Consider the following 24,824-nt stretch of genomic DNA (forward strand, 5'->3'; position numbering starts at 1 on the left):
TTCATCCATTTTGCAATTATTTGCCATTAATTTTGCACGATCGTAACCCGACATAATGATACAATACATGTATGAATTGTCAAGTATAGTACAGTATATCATATGCAGTAGTACGACATATCATGTTTACCAATAACACGAGGGTAAACGTGAGAAATACGGTACAAGCAACAATTTTTAGTACTTATTAAATTTACCAGCGATGCTTGGATATTATGCATAATCGCCGGTAAAAGTGATAAATTTCGGGAAATTTATCAAATAAATAGCCCGGCGACTTTGTACAAAGTAACCGGATATTATGTGTGATAAACGGATTTATCACATTTACCGTAAAATATATAATACTCACTTTGAAAGCAAGACTGTCCTTGTCATACGGACTTGGTACGTAGTCGACGAGTGCCCTGGCTTGACCAATAGCCACGCAGAACCCGGTAGCGGATCTATCGGCGTTGGGACCTGCGTGAGAAACACAAAATCGGATTACGCCAGAAGATAAAATCTCCGTCAATAAAACAGCACTCGCTCAAATAATAACCGGGGGGGGGGGAAAGAAAATAAATTAATCTCGTTATAAAGCGAACTATAGATTAGACTCGGATAAGAGAGTTTAAAACGGTTCTCGACGAAGGTTTTAATTACATCAAACACACGTTTCTGACAACATCAGAGGGACGTTTGTGAAGGACCATTTCATCTTCAAACGAATTACTATTTGAAATATTCATTACCAGCTGCTGCTGCTGCTGTTGGAGGACAATTTTAATTGACAGAGACAATTTCCAGTCTCTTTCACAGGTTATAATGACATCGATGAAGACATCGTTTTGCAGATTTCACTACATTTGTAACTAGAAAGTCAATCTTCAATATACAGTCAAATCCCGTTCTAACGAATACCGTTATAGCGAAAATCTCGTTTTAACGAACACTTTTTCTAATCCTCCAAATAAGTTTACATGCAATTTAAAATTGATTTTAACATTAAAAATGCAAACAACTGGAATTCCTTTATAACGAAACTTCATTATAACGAAGTGATTTCTCCTGTCTCTTGGAGTTCGTTATAACGGGATTCGACTGTATAATCATATTTTATTTTAATTACGTTTTCTCTCTTCAAGGGATTTTTTAAAATTAAAAGCTGTTTTTTCATTCAGACCATTCTATCAGACAATTTAACTAGTAAAAAAATGTTACTCCAAATAATAATATCATTCAAAAACGCAGGGGGTGGCTTAGGCGAGGGTGCAAGGGGTGCTGTGCACCCGGGCGGCAGCGCAGACTTTAGTTAAGACTCCAAATTTCAAACACTGAAAATTCACATATAACATCACACTTTTCAGTCATACTTCGACAACGGAGACGTCGAGACAAAATCTCTATTTGGGATCTCGGATTTTTGCGCCTCCTGTCTATTCCCCCCATAGCCCTACATCCTGCGTCAGGGCCCCTAGACTGAAATCTTTCGCGGTCTTCAAGCCAGATTTTAAATGCGAGACTATTCTACAGTTAATTTATAGCGTGAAAAAATTGATAAGGATGGAATCCCAAGTCCACGGGCTAGAACCCTATAAGCCCTACCCTTGTGGGTCCTATAACTTATCCCAACAATTTCCAAACAAAAAACTTATTTTTTCCTAACAAAAATTTTTTTTTGTTCTTTCATCTGGGATTTAGCGCCTCTCCAGAACGGACAGGAATCATTTTCTTTGGCCAATGAAATTTTTTCACTCATTCACCATGGACTTGGAACCCATCTTGAGTGGCGCCCCGTGCGGCCGTAATGGTTCGCATGGCCCAAGAGCCGCTCCTGTACTCTATGGAAAGAAGCAAGTGTGCGATTTGATTCCCTCGTCTAGTATTTTTTCCAGAATGGTCCGGATGCAAAGGAAAAATTCGGCTTCTCACTTGTCCTGTCCCTGGAGTACCAGAAACACATTTGAAATAAATTTCTTAATAAGAAATAACCTTGTTGTTATGCATCATTTTTACAGGATAAGTGATGATGGCTATCCTAATTAAGTGCTATTTTAAGGATCCAAAAGCAGAAAAATCTGCTTCAAAAGTGGGATGTATGGTCACGATAAACCATAGTGTGCGGCTTTCTTCTGCAAAAAAATCTGGTTGGAAAAAAAATCGAGGGACCCGGGTTCGACTCCCGGTAGAGGCAGAGATGAGTTTTTTCCTTCCTTAAAAAATTACCATCTCAAATAATAAATATCTTCACAACATCCAGTCTTCTGTATATCTTGTAAATCTGGTTTATCTAGAGATCCCCTTGACATTGAAGCCCTGCCAGCTTCCTACCATGGTCACCTTTAGGGGCGGCATATGAGGCTTCGCACCTGTGTGGCAGGTAAGATCGAGCAGCCCCTGCAAAAGAAAATTGACATAACGCAGTGGTCTTCAACCTTTCCTGGTCGCGAGCACTGCCAGTACCGAAGCCTCATAGATAGATAGATAGAACCGCTCACAACCCCGGACTGATGCAAAGCACCTTATTTACCTCACCTTTACCTCATAGATAGGCTTAGTATCTAGGAGGCTTTGCCTGTACCCATCATCAGAAGAAGAGTGCCCCTTACGGCTAGTTCGACACACGAACTCATGAAATCAGTGATTTGATTTCAGCCCTCGAATGCAATTTGTGCAAGGTATTTCAATTGGAAAGTTGATCAAGTGCGCGCAAACACTCTGGGTGCTTCAGGAGAGCACTGTGATTTTAGCGAGTAACAGGTTGAAGGTGCTTGACTTAAGGGTAAAATTGTATGCATCCAAAAAAATTATACACATTAATTTATATACAGGGTGGGCAAAAAATCCGTAAAAACTTTAAAAGTCAATAAAAACAGGAAAAATAACCGAAATAAAAAACGGTTTGAAGGGTTAGCATCGCTAGGTCACGGGAATTTTTTGAGAGGAACAAAGTAACTCAAAAACAGCGTAGGTACAACAGGTGGCGTTGGTACAAGCGAATTTGGTGGAAATATGCAAATGAGATGGTTATAAGAACTTGCGCGCTCCTAATCCACAGCCAGTTCACTGTTGTACACAGTGCATGTGGACCTGCTGCACTCTGCCGTTGTAGGATTTGTGAGTCGCTTGCAATGTGAAGGTGGTCACGTGGAACACATATTGCTGTAATAAACGATTTGGAGGTATTCTGTTCGTTTTGCGTATTTATTTATTTTTTTTACTTGTGTACGTCAGCGCCACCTATCGGCTGTTTTTTCAGTTATTTTATTTCCTTTCAAAAAAATTCCCGTGACCTATCGATGCTAACCCTGCAAACCGTTTTTTATTTCGGTTATTTTTCCGGTTTTTATGAATTTCTGAAGTTTTTACGAACTTTTTGCCCACCCTGTATTACGTTTGTATATTCCAGAACTTAATGTACAGAAACCGCTTCCTTCATGTGGCTGTTAACTTTAAAAAATAGTTGGCAATATTCAGAGGCATACGTGGGAGCAGGGGTGCTCTGGGGATCGTGCCCCTCCCAAGCCGAGCAAAAACTAGAAGAAAAATGAATATTTCGGTGAAAAAATTGAATTATCGAAAGAAAATACGCTTGATATGCTATATAAATCTGTCAATTTAAATGCATTTTGAAAGGTGGTAACTCAAAATTTCTCTGGAAGAAAATTTTTGTTCCCCCCACAGGTCTTTTGTGTGCTCCTCCAAAAGCTAATCCTGCGTACGTCGCTGCCGGTATCTACCGATGTGTGCATATTATAGCACATGGGATCGGGCCACCAATGTTCCTTGGGACACTCCGGACATCGAAAGTAGCTAGCTTCTTGTTTGGGTGAGGGCTGTCTTAACGCATGGAACCACCCGTGCAAGCCCTGTGGGGGAAGGGGGGAGGCAATAACAGCATATTAGGCCTCATTATAATGAGATTTGGTTTATTACTCTTATTTTCACGAGTAAAAATGTGATAAATAAGCAGGCACCTTCAGCAAAGCGGGGACCCCGGAATATCGCTTAACCCGGGGGACCATGATGCTGTTGAGACGGCCCTGGTTTGGGTGAATTCTATAACTCCTTGTTGATACGAAGAGTTTTAAATCAACCTGAACGAAATTTCTCATGTTTATCAAGCAAAATCCGACTTGGGCAATAGGTTACTTTGGCTGTCCTCAGGTCGCCCTAAGTTGGAGCCTCTTGTCACCAATAAATGGAAAACGTTATTTGCCAGTCTTGTACACAAATCAATTAAATCGGTTTCCTCATATCCTGAATCTTATTCCCTATTGAGCTGGGATCTTTTTACAGGAAACCCCCCCCCCCACCACCATATTTATATTTCACTGCCGTTCTTCACTATGAATTCCATTTTTAGACAATATTATATTATAAGAGTTATTTTATAGTCTATGATGTGAAAATCCCTACTTTTTTAGATTTGCCTTTCTGACAGAAATAGATGTCGCTGCAAAAATTTCATTTTATGTCTATACAGGGTGTTCTGTTAATGAACCGACAAACTCAAAGGATTGTTAGTAGACATCAAAAGGAACAAAAATTGCAATGGAACATGGTGTCACAAACCACGTTGAGAGGGTGAAAAATTCGAAAAACGTATGCAGGTTTTGACGTCACGCTGGAACGACAAAAAGTACAATAATAACTGCAAAAAGATTTATTTGATTAATTATTACAAGAGTTGTTGGAAGTGGCGTCCGCTGACGTCATTGCGCAGTCTACAATGACGATTTGTAGGTCTACAGTGACGATAAAAACAATTCCCGGACGCGCTCCAAGATACCAGGTATGCTTTTGATGTCTGCCACAGCGACGACAATCCGCAATATCAGATCCTCGGGGGGGGGGGGGAGGCACAGGCGTCGCATAAACGATTGATTTAAGGTGACTCCATAGGAAAAAGTCACTCGGATTGAGATCCGGCGAACGTGGAGGCCAAGCAATGGGTCCCGCGCGTCCAATCCACCTCCTTGGTAACATTGATTTGCGTTTTTCGCGATTTTCACCCTCTCATCGTAGTTTGCGATACCATTTTCAATCGTAGTTTTTGTTCCCCTTGATGCCTACTAACAACCCTCTAAGTCTGTCGGTCCATTAGCAGAACACCCTGTAGTTCGTCACTGGTAAAAGTAAACGTCAGCTATAGACATGGACACCTGTGATAGAAAAGAAAAACTAACTTTATTCAAAATCAATAGTTGGTAGAGCCTCCACGAGAGGCAATTACAGCGTGAACCCTCCGGGGCATACTTTCCACAAGTCCTTGTGTGACCGCTAGTGGTATTTTCTTCCACTCGGCTTGGAGAAGACATGTCAGTTCCTTCACCGATTTTGGACAGGTATGGCACCCCTTAATTCGGCGATCCAACTCGTCCCAGAGGTTCTCGATAGGGTTCAGGTCTGGGCTCTGGGCAGGCCAGTCCATTCGATGAACCCCATTGGCACCATACCAAGCCTTGGTTAACCTCGCAGTATGACAGCTGGTATTGTCGTCCTGGAAGTAACAGGGGTCCACCCCGTAAAACTGCCACAACGTAGGAAGCACATTGTCATCCAAAATAGTGCAGTAGGCATCGGCGTTGAGCTTACCATGAATGGGGACCAAGGGTCCCAGTCCATACCAGGAGAAACACCCCCAGACCATAATTCCACCTCCGCCGAACTTGACTGTTGGCACAATGATTCTGGTAGGAGACGTCCTCCAGGCAGACGCCAGACCCTGCCTTCTGAACGGTAGAGGGTGAACCTTGATTCGTCGCTCCAAAGAACCCGTTTCCACTGATCTACGGTCCGATTTCGATGTGCTTTGCACCACATTAACCGAGCAACGCGGTTGGACTTTGGGATCAAAGGCTTATGGGCAGCAGCACGACCATGAAAACCAATCAGATGTGCTTCCTTACGGATGGTATTCATTGAAACAATACTCCCGGATGCCTGTTGAAACTCCTCGCGGATGAGGGCCATCGGTTGGGTGCGGTTCTTCTGAATTTCTCTGGACAGCACCCGTCGGTCTCTATCTCCCAGTTTCGTTGGTCTGCCGACTCGGGGCAAATTCCGAAAATCACAGCTCACCTTCCACTTGTTAATCACATAGGCCACTGTCGATTTTGGGTACTTCAGCTCACTAGATATGTCCCTTAAGGATCGGTCATTTTTGTGATACCCGATAATTATACCTTTCTCGAAATCAGAGCTCCGAACTGTGCGGCATCTTGCATGCGACTAATGCCGATGTTGTTCCCTACACGATATATACCGGCGGAGGGCATGACGTATCTCAGGACCGCAGATATCGTCATTTGCATAGGTGTCCAAATACTTATTGGTAGATAGTGTAGTAGAATTAAAATTTTAAAGGCTTCGGAGACAATAATGAGCATAAAAATTTAAATGAAATTAACATTTATAAAGGGAATTCGCAAAAATGAACAACAACGAAAGCACTGAACGAAAAGATTTAGTAATGATAGTCAGGGAGGGTAAAACACGACCTCGAGTGTTGACGTGATAGCATCGATGAGATCACGCTCGCAGACTTTCCACTATAGCTGGTGTTGGTTGAGTCTAGTTTTGGCCCCGTGATGGATGGATAAGCATGCTGTAACTTCCGGCTAAGTAAGGGGGCCCGCATTGCTTGGAGACTAATGATGTTGAGACGATCATGCATAGACCCCCAACCCTCCATAAGAAGGAAGATTAGTGAACTCCCCAGCTTTAGCCCAGGGTAGACGTGGACCTCAGGGAGATGTGTCGGAAATTCATAATGTAGGTTCTTTGGATCGTCCTATATTTTACAGAGATCTATTTTTCCCGCATATAATTCGGCCCTTGAAACGAAAGAATGATCATCCCCTCCACTTCTGGGTCCGTGCCTGGCCTTCTAGTGATTCCGAGTGATCGATCTTATGAATAAAATTTGGTTAATTTCAAAATTAGTCCTAACTTAATTCAATACGTAAAAAGTACTCACTCCTGGATGAGGGTGGGGGACCCTGGATAACACGGGGGGAAGGGTCACAGGAAAAAAATATGGCCCGAAAGAGGAAAATGGTAAAAAAAGGTCGGTCGAAAGGTTGAGAAACAATGGGCTATAGGACTACGGATAAATACAGCTTCAAGCGACAGCTGTAACAGGCTCCTCGTACTTGAGAAATAACAGCTAGAGAAGAAAGTTCGAGTTTGTTTTTTTTCTGAAGTTTATTTCGAAAATTATTGACTAAAAGTTGAAAACAGAAGAAGACATTGTTTTGTAATGCACCGTATAAAAATAACAAGCACGAATAACAACAGTATAGTTTATATCGATTCTTTTCTTTCGTTATATTTTTCTTTGAGAAAGTTTTAAAAATTCTAGAGAGACCGAATCTAAAGTCAAACACCGGTAGTAAATTTTGCAGCGGCTGTAAAAAGCCGGGCTTAGAATTCTTTAAAAAAAAAAAAAATGTAAGAGAAATACTCTCGTAACCAAAAAAGAACAGCAGAATTTTTAAATAATAACGCGTGTGAGGAATTTATATGACAGAGGTACAAGGGTCCGAACCCGCGCACGTTTTTACGATGTGGTACATAAATCTTGATATTTCTAACACTAAGAGGGAAGAAAAAAAACAAAAATTGTATTTAAGGAACTGGTGTTTCTGCTCGCGTGAAATTCCAGCTACAGGTTCCGCGTCTCTTTGTTTACGACATCGTGGGGGCAATAAAAAAATTCCAAGCGAGTGAGTGGACACTCCACGATGGACTAAAAGGATGTCCTGGAAAACTGCAGTGGCGAGATTTTTCTTTTATGGATTATAAGGAGGAATAGATTTTTGTTCTTTTATCCGTCCCGGAGGACGGATAGTAATAAAAATAAGATGTGGGGGTCTAAGATGTACCATAATGAAATAGTTACCTAATAAAACGCCATCGTTTACTGCGTGTGAGTGAATATAAAAATAAATACAATAGAACTTCGTTAATTCGAATTTGGGATAATTCGAACTGTTACGAACGTCCCTTGAATTTTTTTATTCAAATACAAATACGAGACCACAACAGGCAAAATGCCCAACGAGGTGGCTGAGGAAAAAGATGCCTATAACAAATATGGATGTCATATATTTCTAAAATACAGCAATGCAATTATAAAATCTAAAAACAATATACATATATACATGATAAAATATTATACAATGCCCATAAAATACATTTATGGGCTTATTTAATGTTAAAATTTTTTGCTTAATTTGAACATTTTCGAATTTGTTAGGATAATTCGAAGTTGGAGGGAAAAAAATCATGATTTTTGTACGAGCAAATTTAGTTTGGAAAAATTCTACAAGAAGGTAGACTTTGCTTTTCCGATCAAGTTTTTAAACAACAAATTTTTAAAGACTTTTAAAGAACTTTAAAGACTTTAATTTTAAAAAAACTTTAATAAAAGTTAAAATTCCGTTTTTCTTTAAATTACTTAATGCCCATTTCAACAATATTTAGCTGCAGTGCATCGAGAACGTATACTACTTAATACCGATTATGCTTTATTTTACACCTACAGATCAAAGTGTGCCATTCAAAATCTGAATCTTTTTGCCGTCATTTAAGAGTATGGGAAGTACCGGAAAATTTAGATCGCAATACGTTAATGAAAGTATATTTCCTTGATAGCATAAGAATGGTAAGCGAAATTTGGGAAACAGTTTTGTAACTGATGAGTAAATTTTAATAATTGATAATTATTATCCTATGTGGCCGTTCAAGTATTACGTAAGCAAATTTTTAGCCATTTTTGACCCCCCCCCCCGCCGTTGCTAGCAAAAGTCAGCAAAACGCTGACCCCCTTCCCCCCATTGTCAGCAAAATTTCATCAGCTCTGCCCCTCTGAATCCTAACTCATATTTTCATAAAGGGTGGTTGATGACGTAAGCATTATCCAACCCCCCCCCTTGTCATCAAAAGTCAGCGAATCGGAAACCCCCTCCCCCCATCGATGATGACGTAATACTTGAACGGCCCCTATGTGAATGATGATGATTAAGAGTTGCAGTTTGTCGCTAATTTACAGATCCATGATTGATTATTTTTGTAGATTCCACTGTAACTGGGCATGTCTGTTGTGTGAGTTTATCAAACTTCGGCTGGACTTCGAATTAACCAAGTTTGACTGTACATCGTTCAAAAACGGAGTTTGCAATAAACGGAATAATATTTCTAAGGATTTTCTCTCGTTGGAAATTGCATTTCGAGTTTAAATTTTGGATGATCTAATCAAAATTGTTATTTTTTTTTCTTAATACAACATTGTCATTATATAGTAGTGTCTCTCTCTTTCTCTCCCTCTCTTTTACTTTTCAAGCTTGAATTACACTATAAAGTTTTATAAAAGCTATTTTATAAAACTTGAAAAATGCAATCGATAAGCATATTGGTTACGTTTGAGTGAATGTAATCAATAAATAAGCTTATTGATTATTTTTTCAAGAGAATCCTTTATCAAATTTTTATAGTGTAATCCTGGCCTGAGAAACCCATGAAATGATTTCTATGCTTCATGTAACCCTTAGGCCCGTATTAGACTATAAAAGTTTTATAAAACATTTTTTTCTAAAACTTGACAAATGCAATCAAAAAGCTTATCGGTTGCATTTGCCCGAATGTAACCGATAAGCTCATTAATTGCATTTCAAGTTTTATAAAATAACTTTTACTAAGCTTTTATAGTGTAATCCAGGCCAGGTGAGAAATAGTGCATCATAAAAATATTGTCGGAATTTTTCGAAGTTTTTTTAAAGATGACGAATGCAATGAGAAATGCTATCTTGAAAACTTATTTTCGAAAATTCACAATTTTCTTTTCAGTACCGTAAACTGGGGTTACTTGAGCCCTGGGCGGTTACTTCAATCCAAGACAAAAAAAGTATTTTGAATCACATCTGGGTCTGCTGTCATGTAAATATAGATACGACTCCACATCTCTTCAACCGGTAGCATCACTAACTAGTTAATAAGGTATGAAATCACTAGCTAGTGCCCGAGGTGCTAAACTATGTTCCCGCTCTTCTCGCAGTTCAGGTTAAGTTGCTTTGTGATAAAAACACGAATTTTTGTGACTGTTAAATAACTCTTGCGCCTTTTTCTACACACTTCAGTCTATTATATTGTATATCAAACTTGGCATAATTGTTCCACTGTGATATGTCGTCATGGTAATATGGTTATAAGTGTTTCAATGTATGTTTAATGCGTAAGCTATTGACTACCATATTGAGTGCATATTCTTTTACACTAGATGAATTAATGCCATTGAATTAGAAGGTAATATGGTTTATGAGCACCCAGTAGGAACCCCTGCTATGTTTTTTTTTTGGTTTAGGTTGGGGATAAGCTAGGGCCCCCGGGAGAGGAGGCACAATGATGACGATGTATGGCACAGCTCTATATGCCACCATTTCGTACCACTGACATAGGGACATTTAATTTTTAAAGAAAACATCTTGAGCGCGATTGCTCACTCAGCATCCGATTAACAGATCTTGTCGTATAGCCCAATGGGCCAGGTCGAGGCTTAGATGACCACACACTTTAGTCACACGCTAGGTAAAAAGGAATTTAAATTTCTTATATATTCGTTAAGAAAATAACAATAGTTTTAACTAGGTAGAGAAGCGCTTAACGCAGTAAAATTTATAAGTAATGAATAGCGTGCAAAGAAACTAAAAATGGGGTGGGATGGATCCAAACATGAAGTGGGCCAAAGTAACCCATAACTATATGGTTAATAATACATTTTCGACTTTCACCGTAAATACTTCACTTCTAGTGTTTTCTGTGTAACCTACCGCATCGGGGAAGCATTTCCAACCATGCATTGATTGAGTCGTTTAGGCATACCCCTACCCCTCCTAGAAGTTCATAAACCTGGTGCTGAGACGCCATGTATAATTAATATCCTCACCTTTTTGTCAATTTTCTTTCATTAACAGCCTTAGACACGGTCATGTGCATTTATTTGCAGATCTGAAATTAAAAATACCCCAAAATTACAAGAAGGTTTCCTAGTAGCAGAAAGTATGCGGATTTTATGACCGAAAAATTAGAAGAATGTCCTGTAAGACCAGGTGAAATATCTCAGAAAGACGACGCATTAGCACACTTTAAAATAAGTATGTCTGCTATAAAATGGAGATTGGAAAATGGTTTATCAAGCAGACCAGGAAATTCAATCGGTTTTACTAGTGAAGAAGAAGTGCGATATAGAAAAAAGAATTAGTCCACGAAACGAATGAAAAGGAGGTTTTCAGTTATACAATGTAAAATACCTTTGTATATATTATTATCCTTAGCAGGACTAGTTGGAAAGATATGCCCGAGTGGTGCAGTAGTAAGGTGCTCGTCTTCCACAATAAAGGTTGCCGTTAATGTCCATTGGTTCGAATCCAGCCAAAAGGACGTCAGAAACAATTTCTTTACTTACCGAGCCTGGGGCGACCACCGATAGATGGACTTTCATTTCCCACCTAACTCTACTAGTTGGAAATTGCCATATGGTGATATATGACTGGAGGTGGTGTGCGGTAAAGTAGTTAGAAAGATTTAAAATGGTGCTATAAAATATTTTATTTAACATCACAGAATTTATGGTGTATTTTCAAATTTACTATCAAAGTGCATAAGAATTTTTACAACCAAAATGTCTCTGGGGGCTAATTTCTAGATTCTAGGTCTTATACTTTACTACATTATCTATTTCAGTTGTTTATTTCATGGGAAATGAAGCTTGGGCCCAAGTAACCCAAACCCGGGAGTTACTTGAACCCAAATTTTATTAAGTTTATCGTACATAAAATTAAAGTTTCGGTTTAAAAACCTAGAATTTTAGAAAAATATCATAAAAGTAGTAAAAATTAAGTTATCAGCATAATTAATTGTTTTCAACGCTATCCGTTGGTAAGAAATGTACATGAATGCTAACTTCTTGGGTCCAAGTAACCCCCACTTTACGGTAAATATTATATTTGAGTTTTTAAAATTTTTTTCATAATAACGTACTCCCAAAATATCCGTATGATCTGTCCAGAGAGAAGACAACTTGTCGATTGAGTTAGGCCGGGATTACAGTATAAACTGGTAAATGAAACTAATAAGCCTATCGGTTGCATTTCCTCGAATGTAATCGATAAGCTCATTGGTTTTGCATTTTCAAATTTTATAAAAACTTCTCTACAAAACTGTTATACTGTAATACCGGCCTTAGTTTTCCTGGTAACAGCGTCCATGTTTTCCTGCTGAATTAATGCCGGTCATATGCAAATAACACGAACGCGCTTGTTTCGGAGTCACCTGATTAAGTATGCATCCGTCGAACACCGAAACACATCCCAACTAGAAAACACAATTGTTTATCATTTCTGAACGGAATTTAATTTCGGAGCTGCTCTTCACTTTTCCTCGGAATAAGATGGATTCATGATCAATTTCATTGATTGCACCAGTCTACAAGGTTTTTCTACCATGGAAAAATTAATTTAATCCAAATTAATTTTTTGGTGCTGATTCCAGATCTGACCTTAAAAAAATGTCCATCATGTCCAGTTGTTTTTTTGTTTTATGGTATTTAGTTTTGTGAATATCTTTCAAAATTAACATACGTAGAGACTATACGTGTGAAATGATACTAGAAATGATATTTCTATTTTTTACCATATAAAACTTAGGGAATGCCAACACTGATTTTTTTATCCTTAATTGGAACTTGATTCTCCGTTTTTTGAATTGGAAGAAAAACACAAGCTTTATATGTTTATATGTACAACCCTTTAGTGAAAAAATGCGGCTAAGTCAATGTGTTGCAAATGCATTTAATGTTCCCATTAAATCGGGGCTGACCAGAGGTGTACTGGGGGGGGGGGGGGGGCTTGTGCCTATCTCGAGACGATCAAAAACTAAAATTAGTTTTTAATACTTTTGTAAAAATATCGAAAGACTAACAAAAAATATCTTTATCAGCTGATTTAATCAATTTTTGTCAACTTAAAAGTTTTTTTTAAGGTTAATAACGGAAACTTCATCTGAAAGAAAATCCTTGTGGCCCCTCCTAAGTCGATCCTGCGTAAGACTCTGGCCCTTGAGCCTGATAGAAAACATTATGAAGACTATGGACAAATCTGGCCCAGGTTTTTCGCACCTACGAGAAAAAAATTCCGAAATTAAATGAGACAAAACTAAAAGGAGTATTTGTAGGTCCTCAAATAAGGAAACTATCGAAAGATTTTGTTTTCACATAGAATTTGCTGCATTGCAATCATTCGCATCTGCAATGAAGGGGTTTTTAAGGAACCACAACGAGGAAAATTACCAAAAGCTTGTTCAAGACCTGCTCTGTTCATACAAAAATCTTGGATATTGAATGATTCCATAAATTCAGTTTGATTTTTTCCTATTAACCTGGGAGCAGTCAGTGATGAACAAGGAGAAAGGTTCCCCCAAAACATTCGGACTATGGAGGACGCAGGTGGGTGATATCAGGTAGGTATGATTCTTCAATGATGAGTGATTACCGTTTGTTTTTGCAGAAAGAAGACAACACGATACATAAGAGAAAGAAATGAATTATTTTTATAAAATACCGGAAAAATTCATATAAATTTCTTTTTGTGTATATGCATGTGTACTCTATGGATATCATATTGTATATATGAATAAAAATTTTTTTTTTGCTATTTCATGTATACCTATGTACGACTCTATGATAAAATAACTATCATATAATAAATGTACTATAATTTGTTAGTAAGAATATGCCAATTATCTCCATTTTCAAGATGTGTAACTTTTTCAAAGTGTCTATGCATTTCAAAAAATGACCATCATGTATACAGAAAAAACTGTACGTGTTGGATATTTCTTACATTCATATTTAAATTGAGCACCACAAAATTAGTATAAAAAATTTATTTCACTCATGTTAGGGGAAAAAAGTTAAAAATTGTTGACCAGTGTTAATTCAAGTTAAGAGTATTCATTTTATCCTACCAAATTCATAAAAGACAAATCATACTCTTTAATATGAATATACTCTTATATATGAATATATCATATACTCTTAAATCATAATTAAATATGTTAATACAGCATTCTTTGGCGTTTATTATTTCCTTATCTAGCTATTTGGCCGAAAGGCCGGTACCGGACTGCAGACGTATATTTTTCCTTTTTCAAGTTTCAATCGATATTGATGACGATCGATCGAATAACCACAAAAAACTGTTTTTCTAGAAAATTTCGTTTAAAATAATGCCTTTGTGCATATTTTCGAAAAGCTATCGTCTTGAACACACGTTGCTTGGTTTGACATTTTTAAAACGGGAGTTTTACACTCTCTAAGCTGCTATTATTCATATTTGTTCCACGTAATTTAATCAGTGAACCCATAATAGGTCCATAGAAAAACTTTTGACACGTATTCATGCAAAAAAAAAAAAGGTATAATAAAATCTTTTCACATTTTTATGCAGAAATTAATGGAATATTTAAGTCCATAGAATAAACATATAGAAAAAGTTGAGATAGAAAATTCAAAAGCTTGTTGAATGAAAATATTTCTTTTTTTGATTAATTGCTTTTGAATCGATGAAAGTTTCATCGAAAAAAGAGTTATATAGAATTATAAGGAAATACGTGCTTGTAACTGCAGAAGAGACGTCTTTCCCAACGTATGCGCTATGGCTTGACATGTCACTCGATGATGCACCAACATCATGCGTCTGTATGAAACGAGACGGTAGAAGAGAAATTTTCAGTATTCATAGATTAATCGAAGCACATGTTACATTAATACAACAGAGTATGTTCTTTCAGAAATTAAATGCCAACATCCTTCATTATGATCATCAATTTTGGGCTGCCCTGTATAGGCTGCTGTCAAGCCCAATTCCAAAATTGACAAGTCCTTTTAAAACCGCTCCCGAGTGGTACAGTGGTAAGATGCGCATTTTCCGTAATGAAGCTTACTTTCAAGGTCCACGGGTTCCAATCCGGGGGAAGAACATCCAAAACAATTTCTTTACCTACGAGCCTTTCGCGATCACCGATAGATGGCACCTCCATTTCCCACCCAACTCTACTGGCTGGAAATTTCGGTATGGTGATATGACCGGAGTTGTGTGAGATAAAGCGGTCCATTTTTGAAACACGAGTATGAAAAGAACGGGAAGCGACAGGAATGTGCCGCTGCTGCATTGTGCTGGGGAAAAAAACTGAAATACGAAATGGATGAAAGATACATGCAATCAATAGGCCTTCTGGATATTATGCCGAGGTGAACATGGAAAAAATGTCATCTCACTCGACTGGGAATCGAACCCAGGACCTCTTGCATACCTAGCAAAGCGCATTCACTGACAATAGAGAGACGATACCTTTTTTTTCTTAAAAAACGCACAGTAGCGTGACTTGCTGAGTAGAGACATTGGAATATCTCCGTGAAGAGCTTGAGGTGACAATCGATAGATGGCACCTTCACTTTCAACTCAATTCTTTAATGACAATAAATTGCGGTAGAGCGATATGGCCGGAGTTGGCGTGTGGTGAAGTAGCTGCAACGTTGGTGGATTGCAGCAGTAATATTGATATAAAGTATGATTTGACAAAAATATCATTATTCTTGTGGTGACAGCTCTCGATGGGGTATGAAACATTGTTTCAGTTCTTTTGCAGTCCAGTAGATTGCATTGCTATCGCATCACATTTACTAGTACTGGATAAAATGTCCTCCATTGTTCTAGAACGTTCTCAGTGAGAGATGGCTGTAGTTTCTGCTGTAATACAAATACAAATACAACGCCACAACAGGACGTTGGAAGTCCATGACAAACATCAATATTTCTGGAGGTTCTTGGCAGACACCAAGATTTCCTGGGGTGTACGACTGAAATTATTTAAGAAACGCTGGTTTAGTCCATCTCAGCTCTAGAAAACGTGGCTCTTTTGATCGGCAGTCGATGGACAAGCAGTGGTGCAACGACGGGTCCCATAGCCTTGAGATCGGCAGATTGGCATATTTTCTGTACGGTGGCGAAGGTCTTTGTCCTACAACTTGGAGTAAGGGCCGTTTACATGTGTCAAATAATTTAGTATTTAATTAAATTAAGTTGTTAGTCTTTCAAAAAAAAATGTCCCAACGTGAATCGTCAAGTAGTGAATCTTATTGGATGATACGAAGCCGCGCCTACTGGCTCATGCAAGTAGGGCCTATTTAACCGAAAAAATAAAACCAGATCAATCTACTTGTCTACTTAATTAACTACGACCCTTAACGACTCCATACATTTTAAAGTATTTGACGACTTGAAATTCACCTTGAATTTTGAACATGGTCGTGCTGCACTTGCATGCTTTTGGTAACCATGGCTCATGATATTATTCTCAAACGTATTGTTCCGGATAATGCCTCTCACAATCACTCTAGATGGCAAAGCAAGAAGCAATCCGTGGGGCAACACAGATTTATTTTACAGAACAGCTATGCACACGTATTTATAAGCAGCGATTTTGACGAAACACGCTAAAAACTTAGAGCGACACTCTCTCTCACATACAAGAGATCTCGTCTCTTCAAGAAATTTCAACAAACTCATGATTCCGCTATGACGGGGTCACTATATAATGAAAAAGAAACCTTACAGAACAATTTGGATGATTCTCGCGAGATCTTTACACTTCTCTTGGCACTATGACATCACCAAATCATCTAAACTGTCACCAGATTTGCCAAGTTTGTTGTTAATTTGGCGAGATTTACGGAGAAATGCGATAACAGTTGTTAACAGACGAAAAATAACAATAAATGATAAATAAGGACTATTTACATAATTTTCGTAACAGTATATTTAGAATGAGCTCTTGAAATCACCCATAAAATATAACGTGCAGAAATGGTAATATTAAAAAACAAGAAAAAAGAATTGTTTTGTAAATATGGAAATGGCGGTGCCGTGAAAAATCTTCTCGTGGAGAAATTTTAAAGAGAGCACCGACGACTATCGAAAATTCGCATTTTCTGTTGTATTCAGAGAGTGTTTAAGAGAAGCTTATATACAGAATGACCTTCTCCTCCTTTTGTGTAATATTGTGATGGAAAAAAACTTTTCTTTCTTTTTTGCATTTGAGTTTGAAGAAAGACGTGAGTGAATAACAGAATAATCTTAGAAAAGCGCCTCAACAGTTTAGTCACGCAGAATCCTTGCTGCGAGCACCCCACCAACCTTCATACATACATACATATACTTTATATACTTATACAATATAGGGAAACCTCACCGCGGGAAAAAGAGATATGTTGCCAACTTTCGTGAACGAAATTTTCACGAGACATTAGGCTTCCTCTATCGAATTTATAGAACTTCCTCTCAACGTTTCTTTTTTAGATTTCCTTTCAAGTATTTGTGACTTCGTACGCACTCAATAACACTTGTCTCATTCCTTTTGTTACTTGTTTGCAATGCTAATGCAGTCAAACTTGGTTATAACGTCATTTAAGAATCAACAAAATCGTGTCTTCATAGCCGAGTTGTTACCTAAACTGAGATGCTGGTATGAAATGCAGGACGTCTATAATTGAAACTACCCGCAGTACTACCCTACCAAACTACGAAAATATTTCAGGGATTTGATACCTTCATGGTGAAAAACTCTGCTCTAATAGAGAAGTATCATTAAAAATACTATTTATATAACCATTGATTATTTTAAATTTTTTACACATGTTCTTGATTGTATGTGCTATCCAAATGCTGGCAAAAAGTTTTGCATATCTTCGATACTTATTTTTTTGTAAATTTTCAAAGAAAAGCATTAAAAACAGTTTGTGCGCAAGATAGAATATCCTGACAACAATGTAATTGAATAAAAATTGATTCCAAATATATATTAAGGAAATTGTTCAGTTCATGAAATGAAGCAAAAGTTCGAAATTTTATTGACTCTTAATGACGAATTTTAAATTTGAAAATTTAATTTCAAATAAGATTGAGTCAATGAAATCTCAACCTTTCATATCATGAATCTAACAATTTCCTTTATTTTGAATCAATTTTTATTCAATCACATTGATGTGATGGGGTTTGTCATGCGCACAAGCTGTTTTTGATGAATTTTTTTGAAAATTTACAAAACTTTCAAGATATGCAGAACTTTATACCAATATAGGATAGCACATACAATCAAGAAGACGTGTAAAAAATTCACAATAAATCAATGGTTAAATAGCACTTTTAATGATATTTCTATTAGAGCATAGTTTTTCACCATGTTTAAGTGTATTAACTCCCCTTAAATGAAGCAGTAGGAGAGAAATAGAGAGAGAGAAAAGTTCATAAATTCACTACTAGAGGGAGTTTCTTGTGCACACACGTGACCCTTCTGCTCTAGGTTCATGACATGGTTTATGAAAATATCAAGCAAAACCATTTTCATTTTTTTATTTATGAGTAGGACGTTAATGAATTGAAAAGTTTGAAAGTTTTTCTGGCTACAAAGTTGTTGCAGGTCGCAGTTTGCACTACACGTTTCTCCAATTTCTTTGGTTGTCATCATGAGCCAAATTTCAGAAAATATTTATGCATCGGTTTGGCTTGGATGAGACTGGCCTGTTGGTTGCTCTGCTTGATTATCTGAATATGTCTTATTGACATTATCTGAAAGATCTTGTCTGCCATGATAACGTAACATCTTTTTCATATCTGAAAGATATCGTTTCAACGCCACACGTGCAACACTTCAAAGCGTACGTATCATAATTTTTTCTTGAACAATCCTATAAAAAGGTTTCAGATAGTAACGGTGAATTTATTGTTGGACGTGTATGTGTATATTTTACCTTGATTACAGAAATTAACACGTTAGTTTAGTATCTATTTCCATTTCATACCGTGCACCGCCCAGGCTCTACCGAAAATTGCCAACTTTTTTATTATGTCATGCTGTTTCATTATGTCATGATGTTTCATATACATGAATGTATATGCATAATAAAACACCCGACACAGCCCAGCCCCTCATTCGGGACAATGACTAAAGGTGACAATTTTCGATAGAGCCTGGGCGGTGCACGGTATAAAATGGAAATAGATGCTAAACTAATGTGTGAATTTCTGTAATCAAGGTAAAATATACACACACATGTTCAACAATTAGTTCACCGTCGCCGGTTACTATCTGAAATCTTTTTATAGGATTGTTCAACAAAAAAATTATCATACGTACGCTTTGAATGTTGCACGTGTGGCGTAAAAACGATATCTTTTAGATCTGAAAAGTGTCGGGTGTTTTATTATGCATATATATGAATGTATTTACATTCACGACGATAAAACACATTAAAAAATAAAAAAGTTAGAAATTTCAAAAGTTACAAAAATTAAAAATAGCAAAAATTCGCATTCAAAATTCACAAGTCCATGGCTTTTTAGCTCTAGTCAGCCCTTAGTTGTTTACCGTGGCCAAGCTAAGTCTCCTTTAGCACTTCTACTCTTCTTGGCTTGGTGGCTCAGGTGAGCCCTTCATTCCACTGTGGCCATCCCAGGTTCTGGACCACATCTCTCGTCTCGGCTTGGTGGGTCTAGTGAATCCTCTATCGTGGCCATGCCAGGTCCTCACCACGTCTACTCTTCTCGGCTTTAGGATCAAGTTCCGAATAAAACTGTAACTCTCCTCCCTTCCCCAGCAGTGAAGTTAATTTGAAGTGGTGAAGAACTTGAATTCATTTCTGGCTCTCAATTTCTTTATCTCATTGAGACATTATCGGTCTCGTTACATTCTAATATAATAGTTACGGCTGCAGACACATCAAATCAGAACTTCAGTTATAGACCCTGTATATAACATTAGGTGCTATCATAAAATCGGCATATAACCCTCATATAAATAATGCAGAGATAAAATAGCTGGCACCTCTCCCAGATAAGTTTGTTGTTAACATATATGTGGAACACAAACAAGATTCCTCGAACTTCTCCATCATTGGAGATGATTTTCGGAAGAAAATTCATCTCTGCCTCTACGCGGACTCACCTCCTGTCTCTCGTTTGTCGGACGAGTGCTCTACTCTCAAACTATGGAAACAGATAGAATATTGCTTCCTTGGAGCGAAAATATATATGCTGAATGTGTCTTCGTAAATCGATGTTGGCAGCGATAAACCGGTATAGATAGATAGATTCTGGTATATCGGCATAACTCCGATCTATCGCCATAGGCAATTTCATACCGATTGAGTTGTGCTGGAAGTTAAAGTGTGCCTCTCTCCTGGAACCCGAAAGCCCTGGGAGGGGACGCGAAAATGAGTGTATGCAAAGTATACAAATAAACACACGGAATATATACAAATAAATATACGAATACACACAGCTGTCTCGCGACATTTGGCTATTAGACGTCTAACGAGAAGTTGCCTGATTGGCGCTCGATTAAACACTTGCTGCGTTGTCATAGTTGCCGACTGGCCCTGAGGTGAGCCAATGGCCAACGGGTATTTGGGTGGCCCACATTGCTCGGTTGAGCCCTTGCTGATCTTGATAGCCGGCATTTGTTAGTTGCCGACCAAAGGGTCTTCAGTTGCGTCCTCGAGGGGCCCCCAAGTGGTGCCTCTGTGTGGACAGATTAGGACCCATGTTATGGTGGTGGGCTCTCTGTGGACTCTGCTTGGCTCGTTTCCGTCATTCTTTTGGCCGAAACTACAGGAACGTCCCGTAAAATATGAGGTATATGGTCACCCTATACATAAACATTTCTGTCTCGCGGACTTGAAACGATGTGTATCCCCGCTTTTATGTTATTCCCTCTAATTTAACAGGCCGAAAATACCGGTGCTTGACGTTATATTCGAGGCGCATTGATAACCGAAGTTGTAATAACCGAAAAAAAGGCAAATACAGCTTTTCCTGGGTAGAAGAAACCTATCGATCGTCCACGAATTTCCGCCGTCCAGCAGCATCTTGACTTATACGATTGTCCTTCAGTGAAGCGTTATTACTCCCAACTGGATTGAACCATTGATCACCTGAAAAACATTAACCTGTCTTTTCACGTGAAGCTACTCCTTAATACACGTGTGTGTGTGTGTGTTGCTGTGTTTTATTTTTCTTTCTGTTCTGCAACGAAACACTATCGCTACGAGAATCTGAACAGAGGATAGATATTAATGAGATAAATTGTCAAGTGAATTAACTAACCAAATACATCAGCGGCGAAGCAATTCGGGGTTCCACGAAATGGGCGTTATCTTTTCCCGGTGTGCACTGGAACTAATTATTAGGGAGGCGCAATACGAGATCCTGTGGGTGCACTTATGGACCTGGGAAATATTTATTTCTTGGAAGAAGACGTTGGACGAATAAGTTTGAGGAACTCTGCTTATGTGTGTACTCATGGAACTGAATTAGTTCACGTTGCAGATGTGACTTTAGTGGAAGACAGATATTTATAGGTGTTCATTTTTTGAGAATCCAGTCTCCAACAAGTCTTGAACTTGAGCTCCTGTCGTTTAGATCAGCTGCTCCCGAACACTTTAAAACGTGGAACCCGCCCGTAAATCTGGGTGTCCGCCATGGGATCCGGAAATTTCGCCTACCCCGACCACATGAGTGAGCGAGTGAGTTACGAATTAATTGAGGAGTGAGCGTTTGAGTGAATGACTGTATGGATGACCAAGTGATTAGGTGGGTGAATGACCATACAAGTGGGTGAGTGAGGGTAAGCGTGAGTGACTATATGAGTGACCATACAAGTGGATGAGTGAGAGTAAGAGTGAGTGACTACGTGAGTGACCATACAAGTGGGTGAGTGAGTTCATGAGTAGCCAAGTGAGTACGCGAGTGAATGACCACATGAAGGACCAAGTGAGTGACTATATGAGAAAGTGAGTGACCATATGAGAAAGTGTGAGTGACCATATGAGAAAGCGTGAGTGACCATATGAGAAAGCGTGAGTGACCATATGAGAAAGTGTGAGTGACCATATGAGAAAGCGTGAGCGACCATATGAGAAAGTGTGAGTATCTGTATGGTTGAGTGAATGACCACATGAATGATCAAGTGAGTGGCTGTATGAGTGAGTGAGTGACCGTACGACTATTTTAGTGATCAAGTTAGTGACCGTACGAATGATCAAGTTAGTGACTGTACGAATGATGAAGTTAGTGACCGTACGAGTGATCAAGTTAGTGACCGTACGAGTGATCAAGTTAGGGAAGACACTCACTTGGTCTTTCATACGGTTGGGGTAGGGGCGAAATTTGCAGGGGATGAAACACAGAGTAAGAATTATATCTTTAGTCTATGGGATGAAACGTGCCGGGGTAAATGTCAGAGGCAAAATTTCCGTAAACCGTCCGCCACGAAACCCCATTTGCATACCCCCATTACAACAGCCATCTAACAACGAGAATGTTCTCGAACAATGAATGAACTTGTAGTCTAGTGGTCTGGGGCGTTCACCCGGATAGTGAAAGGACGTGGGTTCAATTCAACGAAAAGGAAGTTGAATTTTCTCTCGTTCTCAAAATTCATCTTCGCAACGGGCAGTTGTTAAAACCTTCGTATTCACATGCTTGTACGTCGTTTTGGTCACTCATATGTTTCCACATTGTTTTGGTCACTCACATGTTTCCACATTGTTTTGGTCACTCACATGTTTCCACATTGTTTTGGTCACTCACATGTTTCCACATTTTTTTGGTCACTCACATGCTTGCACACGCTCTAGGTCACACTTTTAGTCATTTACATACTTGCACACGCTTTGCATCACTCTTTTGCTTACTCATATGCTCGAGCACTCTCTAGGTCACTCACTAACCTAGGCTCTCGCTCTCTGGCAAAGGTGCATTCATGAAATAAAATCTCATGTCGCCCTTCTCCCATTATGTACTAATTTTCTTACGACGCATGGATACCATGCGTAATCATCGGTAAAAGTGATTAATCTAGGGAAATTTACCAAACTTACCAAAAGGCTCGGCGATTGTTACGGTTATTATCATATTAACCGGTTATTATGTATAATATATAACTGGAGAGATTTATCATATCACATTACCGTAACATATGTACTGTATTATCCCCTCTTTTTTTTCGATTCTATTGAATCAACGTCTGATCTTGAGTGCCATCTGTCGTCATCCACGAAAGAAAAATATATAAATTCTGAAAATTTTCTGTGAGGGAAAGGATTTTTTTCGTTTTTGCGCAAGAGGAAGAAAAAAACATGGCTCCGAGTATACGCGTCATTAAAAGGCTAAAGTGCCAAATGTTGGTTTTTTGTGGTTTTCTAACTTCGAGTCGCGATTGCAAGTCGGTCTTCCGTTCAAAAAATTCTCTCCACAGAAAGCAGGTAGACCTTTAACACGATACTCTTCATATAACACACGAAAATTCAGATATCTGACATTTTCAGTATGGTAGAATACCGCTGTGCGGTCGTGTGGTGATCGTGCTGGTCTCTCATCGTGAGGATCCAGGTTCGAACTCTATTGGTGGTACAGTGGTGGTGAGTTGAACGTCGTTTTTTTTTTCGGGGGATTTCCTCAGTTTCGAGGAGAGAATACGAACGGGTCTTCCATTCGAAAAAGTCTTCCCACAGAGAGCAGGGAGACTTTTAAGACTTTTTCTTACACAACACGGAAATTCAGGCATCTGCCAACTTCACCTCAAAATATGTAAGACAGATGGCGGCACCAGTAAAATACGAATCACGTATAAGTCTGCGTAACTAGGATTTTTTCCGCCTGGGTAATAACCATTAACAGAATAACCGTTATTCTTCCGCCTCCACAACTTTGAAATTCGATAATTTTATAACGTTCTTTGTTCCTACCTAAAATTTCCGCCGGCGCAGTTCCCTCTCCCCTCTAGTTCGGGCCCTGCTGTGACAACATAAATACATTACGGCTAGGGCCGGCGCCAGGCATGAGGTGACTGCCTAGGTGCTGGCATTTTTTAAAGATAAATAAGACGAAACCTTACACTCTTCCTATAGGAGCTGCATCCTTCGGATCTAGTTCGTCTCCTGGGGCTGTACTCTTCGTCATCGCACCTGAGATCGTTCTCGGAGAAAAGCTCTTTCTCCAATTTGTCCTTGGCGTCGTTTTCTCGTGACGAGGACGAGCTGTCCTCCAAGTGAACCGGGCTCAAACTACACATTATGTTTCCGCAGTCACCTTTGCAGGGTCCAGACGAGCCGTCTTCCCTCTTCTCCATCAAGCAACCGTATATTTCATTCGTCGACCGGACGAAAGACGTTGGTCTCTTTGCAGTGCCATACCTTGTCGCTGGTGGCTCATTCGAGAGGTCCGAGGGCTCTTCGCTGTTTCCTTGCGAAGAATCTGGAAAAAAAAAACGAAGACATGAATGAATGAATGAACGCCAGGGTCTCTGCCACCGGACTTATCCCGTTGCCGAGATCTCTTCCAGCTCAGCTTCGTGGCAGAGTCTGGAACAAAGTGAGTGTGTACACCTAATAGTCTGAGTGTGTAGCTAGTGTTGTGTATGATATTTCAGTGCTGCCATCTATACTTCAAATTGTGTGTGAAGTGTAATGATTGAATATTTGTAACGTTGTAGGCCTGTTGCTCTCTGTGGCGAGACTTTTTAACGGGGAGATCGGCTCGCATTCGCGCCTTGAAGTTGGGAACCACAGAAAACCAACTTCAGCCGATCACCACTGTGGGGTTCGAACCCGGATCCTCGCATCGCGAGTCCGTCACTATAACCACTCGACCACCACAGCGGCAAAAAAAAAACGAAGACAAATGAAATGAGGCTACATGCGAACCAGCAATATTTACGTCTGGTAG

The 24,824-nt window shown here is 39.0% G+C and overlaps 1 protein-coding gene across 1 annotated transcript in view; it reads right to left on the minus strand.

The window, feature by feature from the left end:
* Positions 1 to 24,824, minus strand: part of LOC149075417 (SAM and SH3 domain-containing protein 1-like) — a 315,786-nt gene that overhangs the window by 32,285 nt on the left and 258,677 nt on the right. Inside the window, exons 9-11 of the mRNA XM_089242704.1 lie at positions 23,995 to 24,353; positions 14,657 to 14,738; positions 353 to 462 (exon numbers count right to left, since the gene is read on the minus strand). Coding sequence (XP_089098830.1) covers positions 353 to 462; positions 14,657 to 14,738; positions 23,995 to 24,353 — 551 coding nt within the window. The remainder of the gene's footprint in view (positions 1 to 352; positions 463 to 14,656; positions 14,739 to 23,994; positions 24,354 to 24,824) is intronic.

This window comes from Pholcus phalangioides, unplaced genomic scaffold (assembly GCF_987345545.1).
Source record: "Pholcus phalangioides strain wild (caught in Gottingen) unplaced genomic scaffold, Ppha-v1.0 ptg000015l_1, whole genome shotgun sequence".
In the NCBI taxonomy this organism is placed as follows: Eukaryota; Metazoa; Arthropoda; class Arachnida; order Araneae; family Pholcidae; genus Pholcus; species Pholcus phalangioides.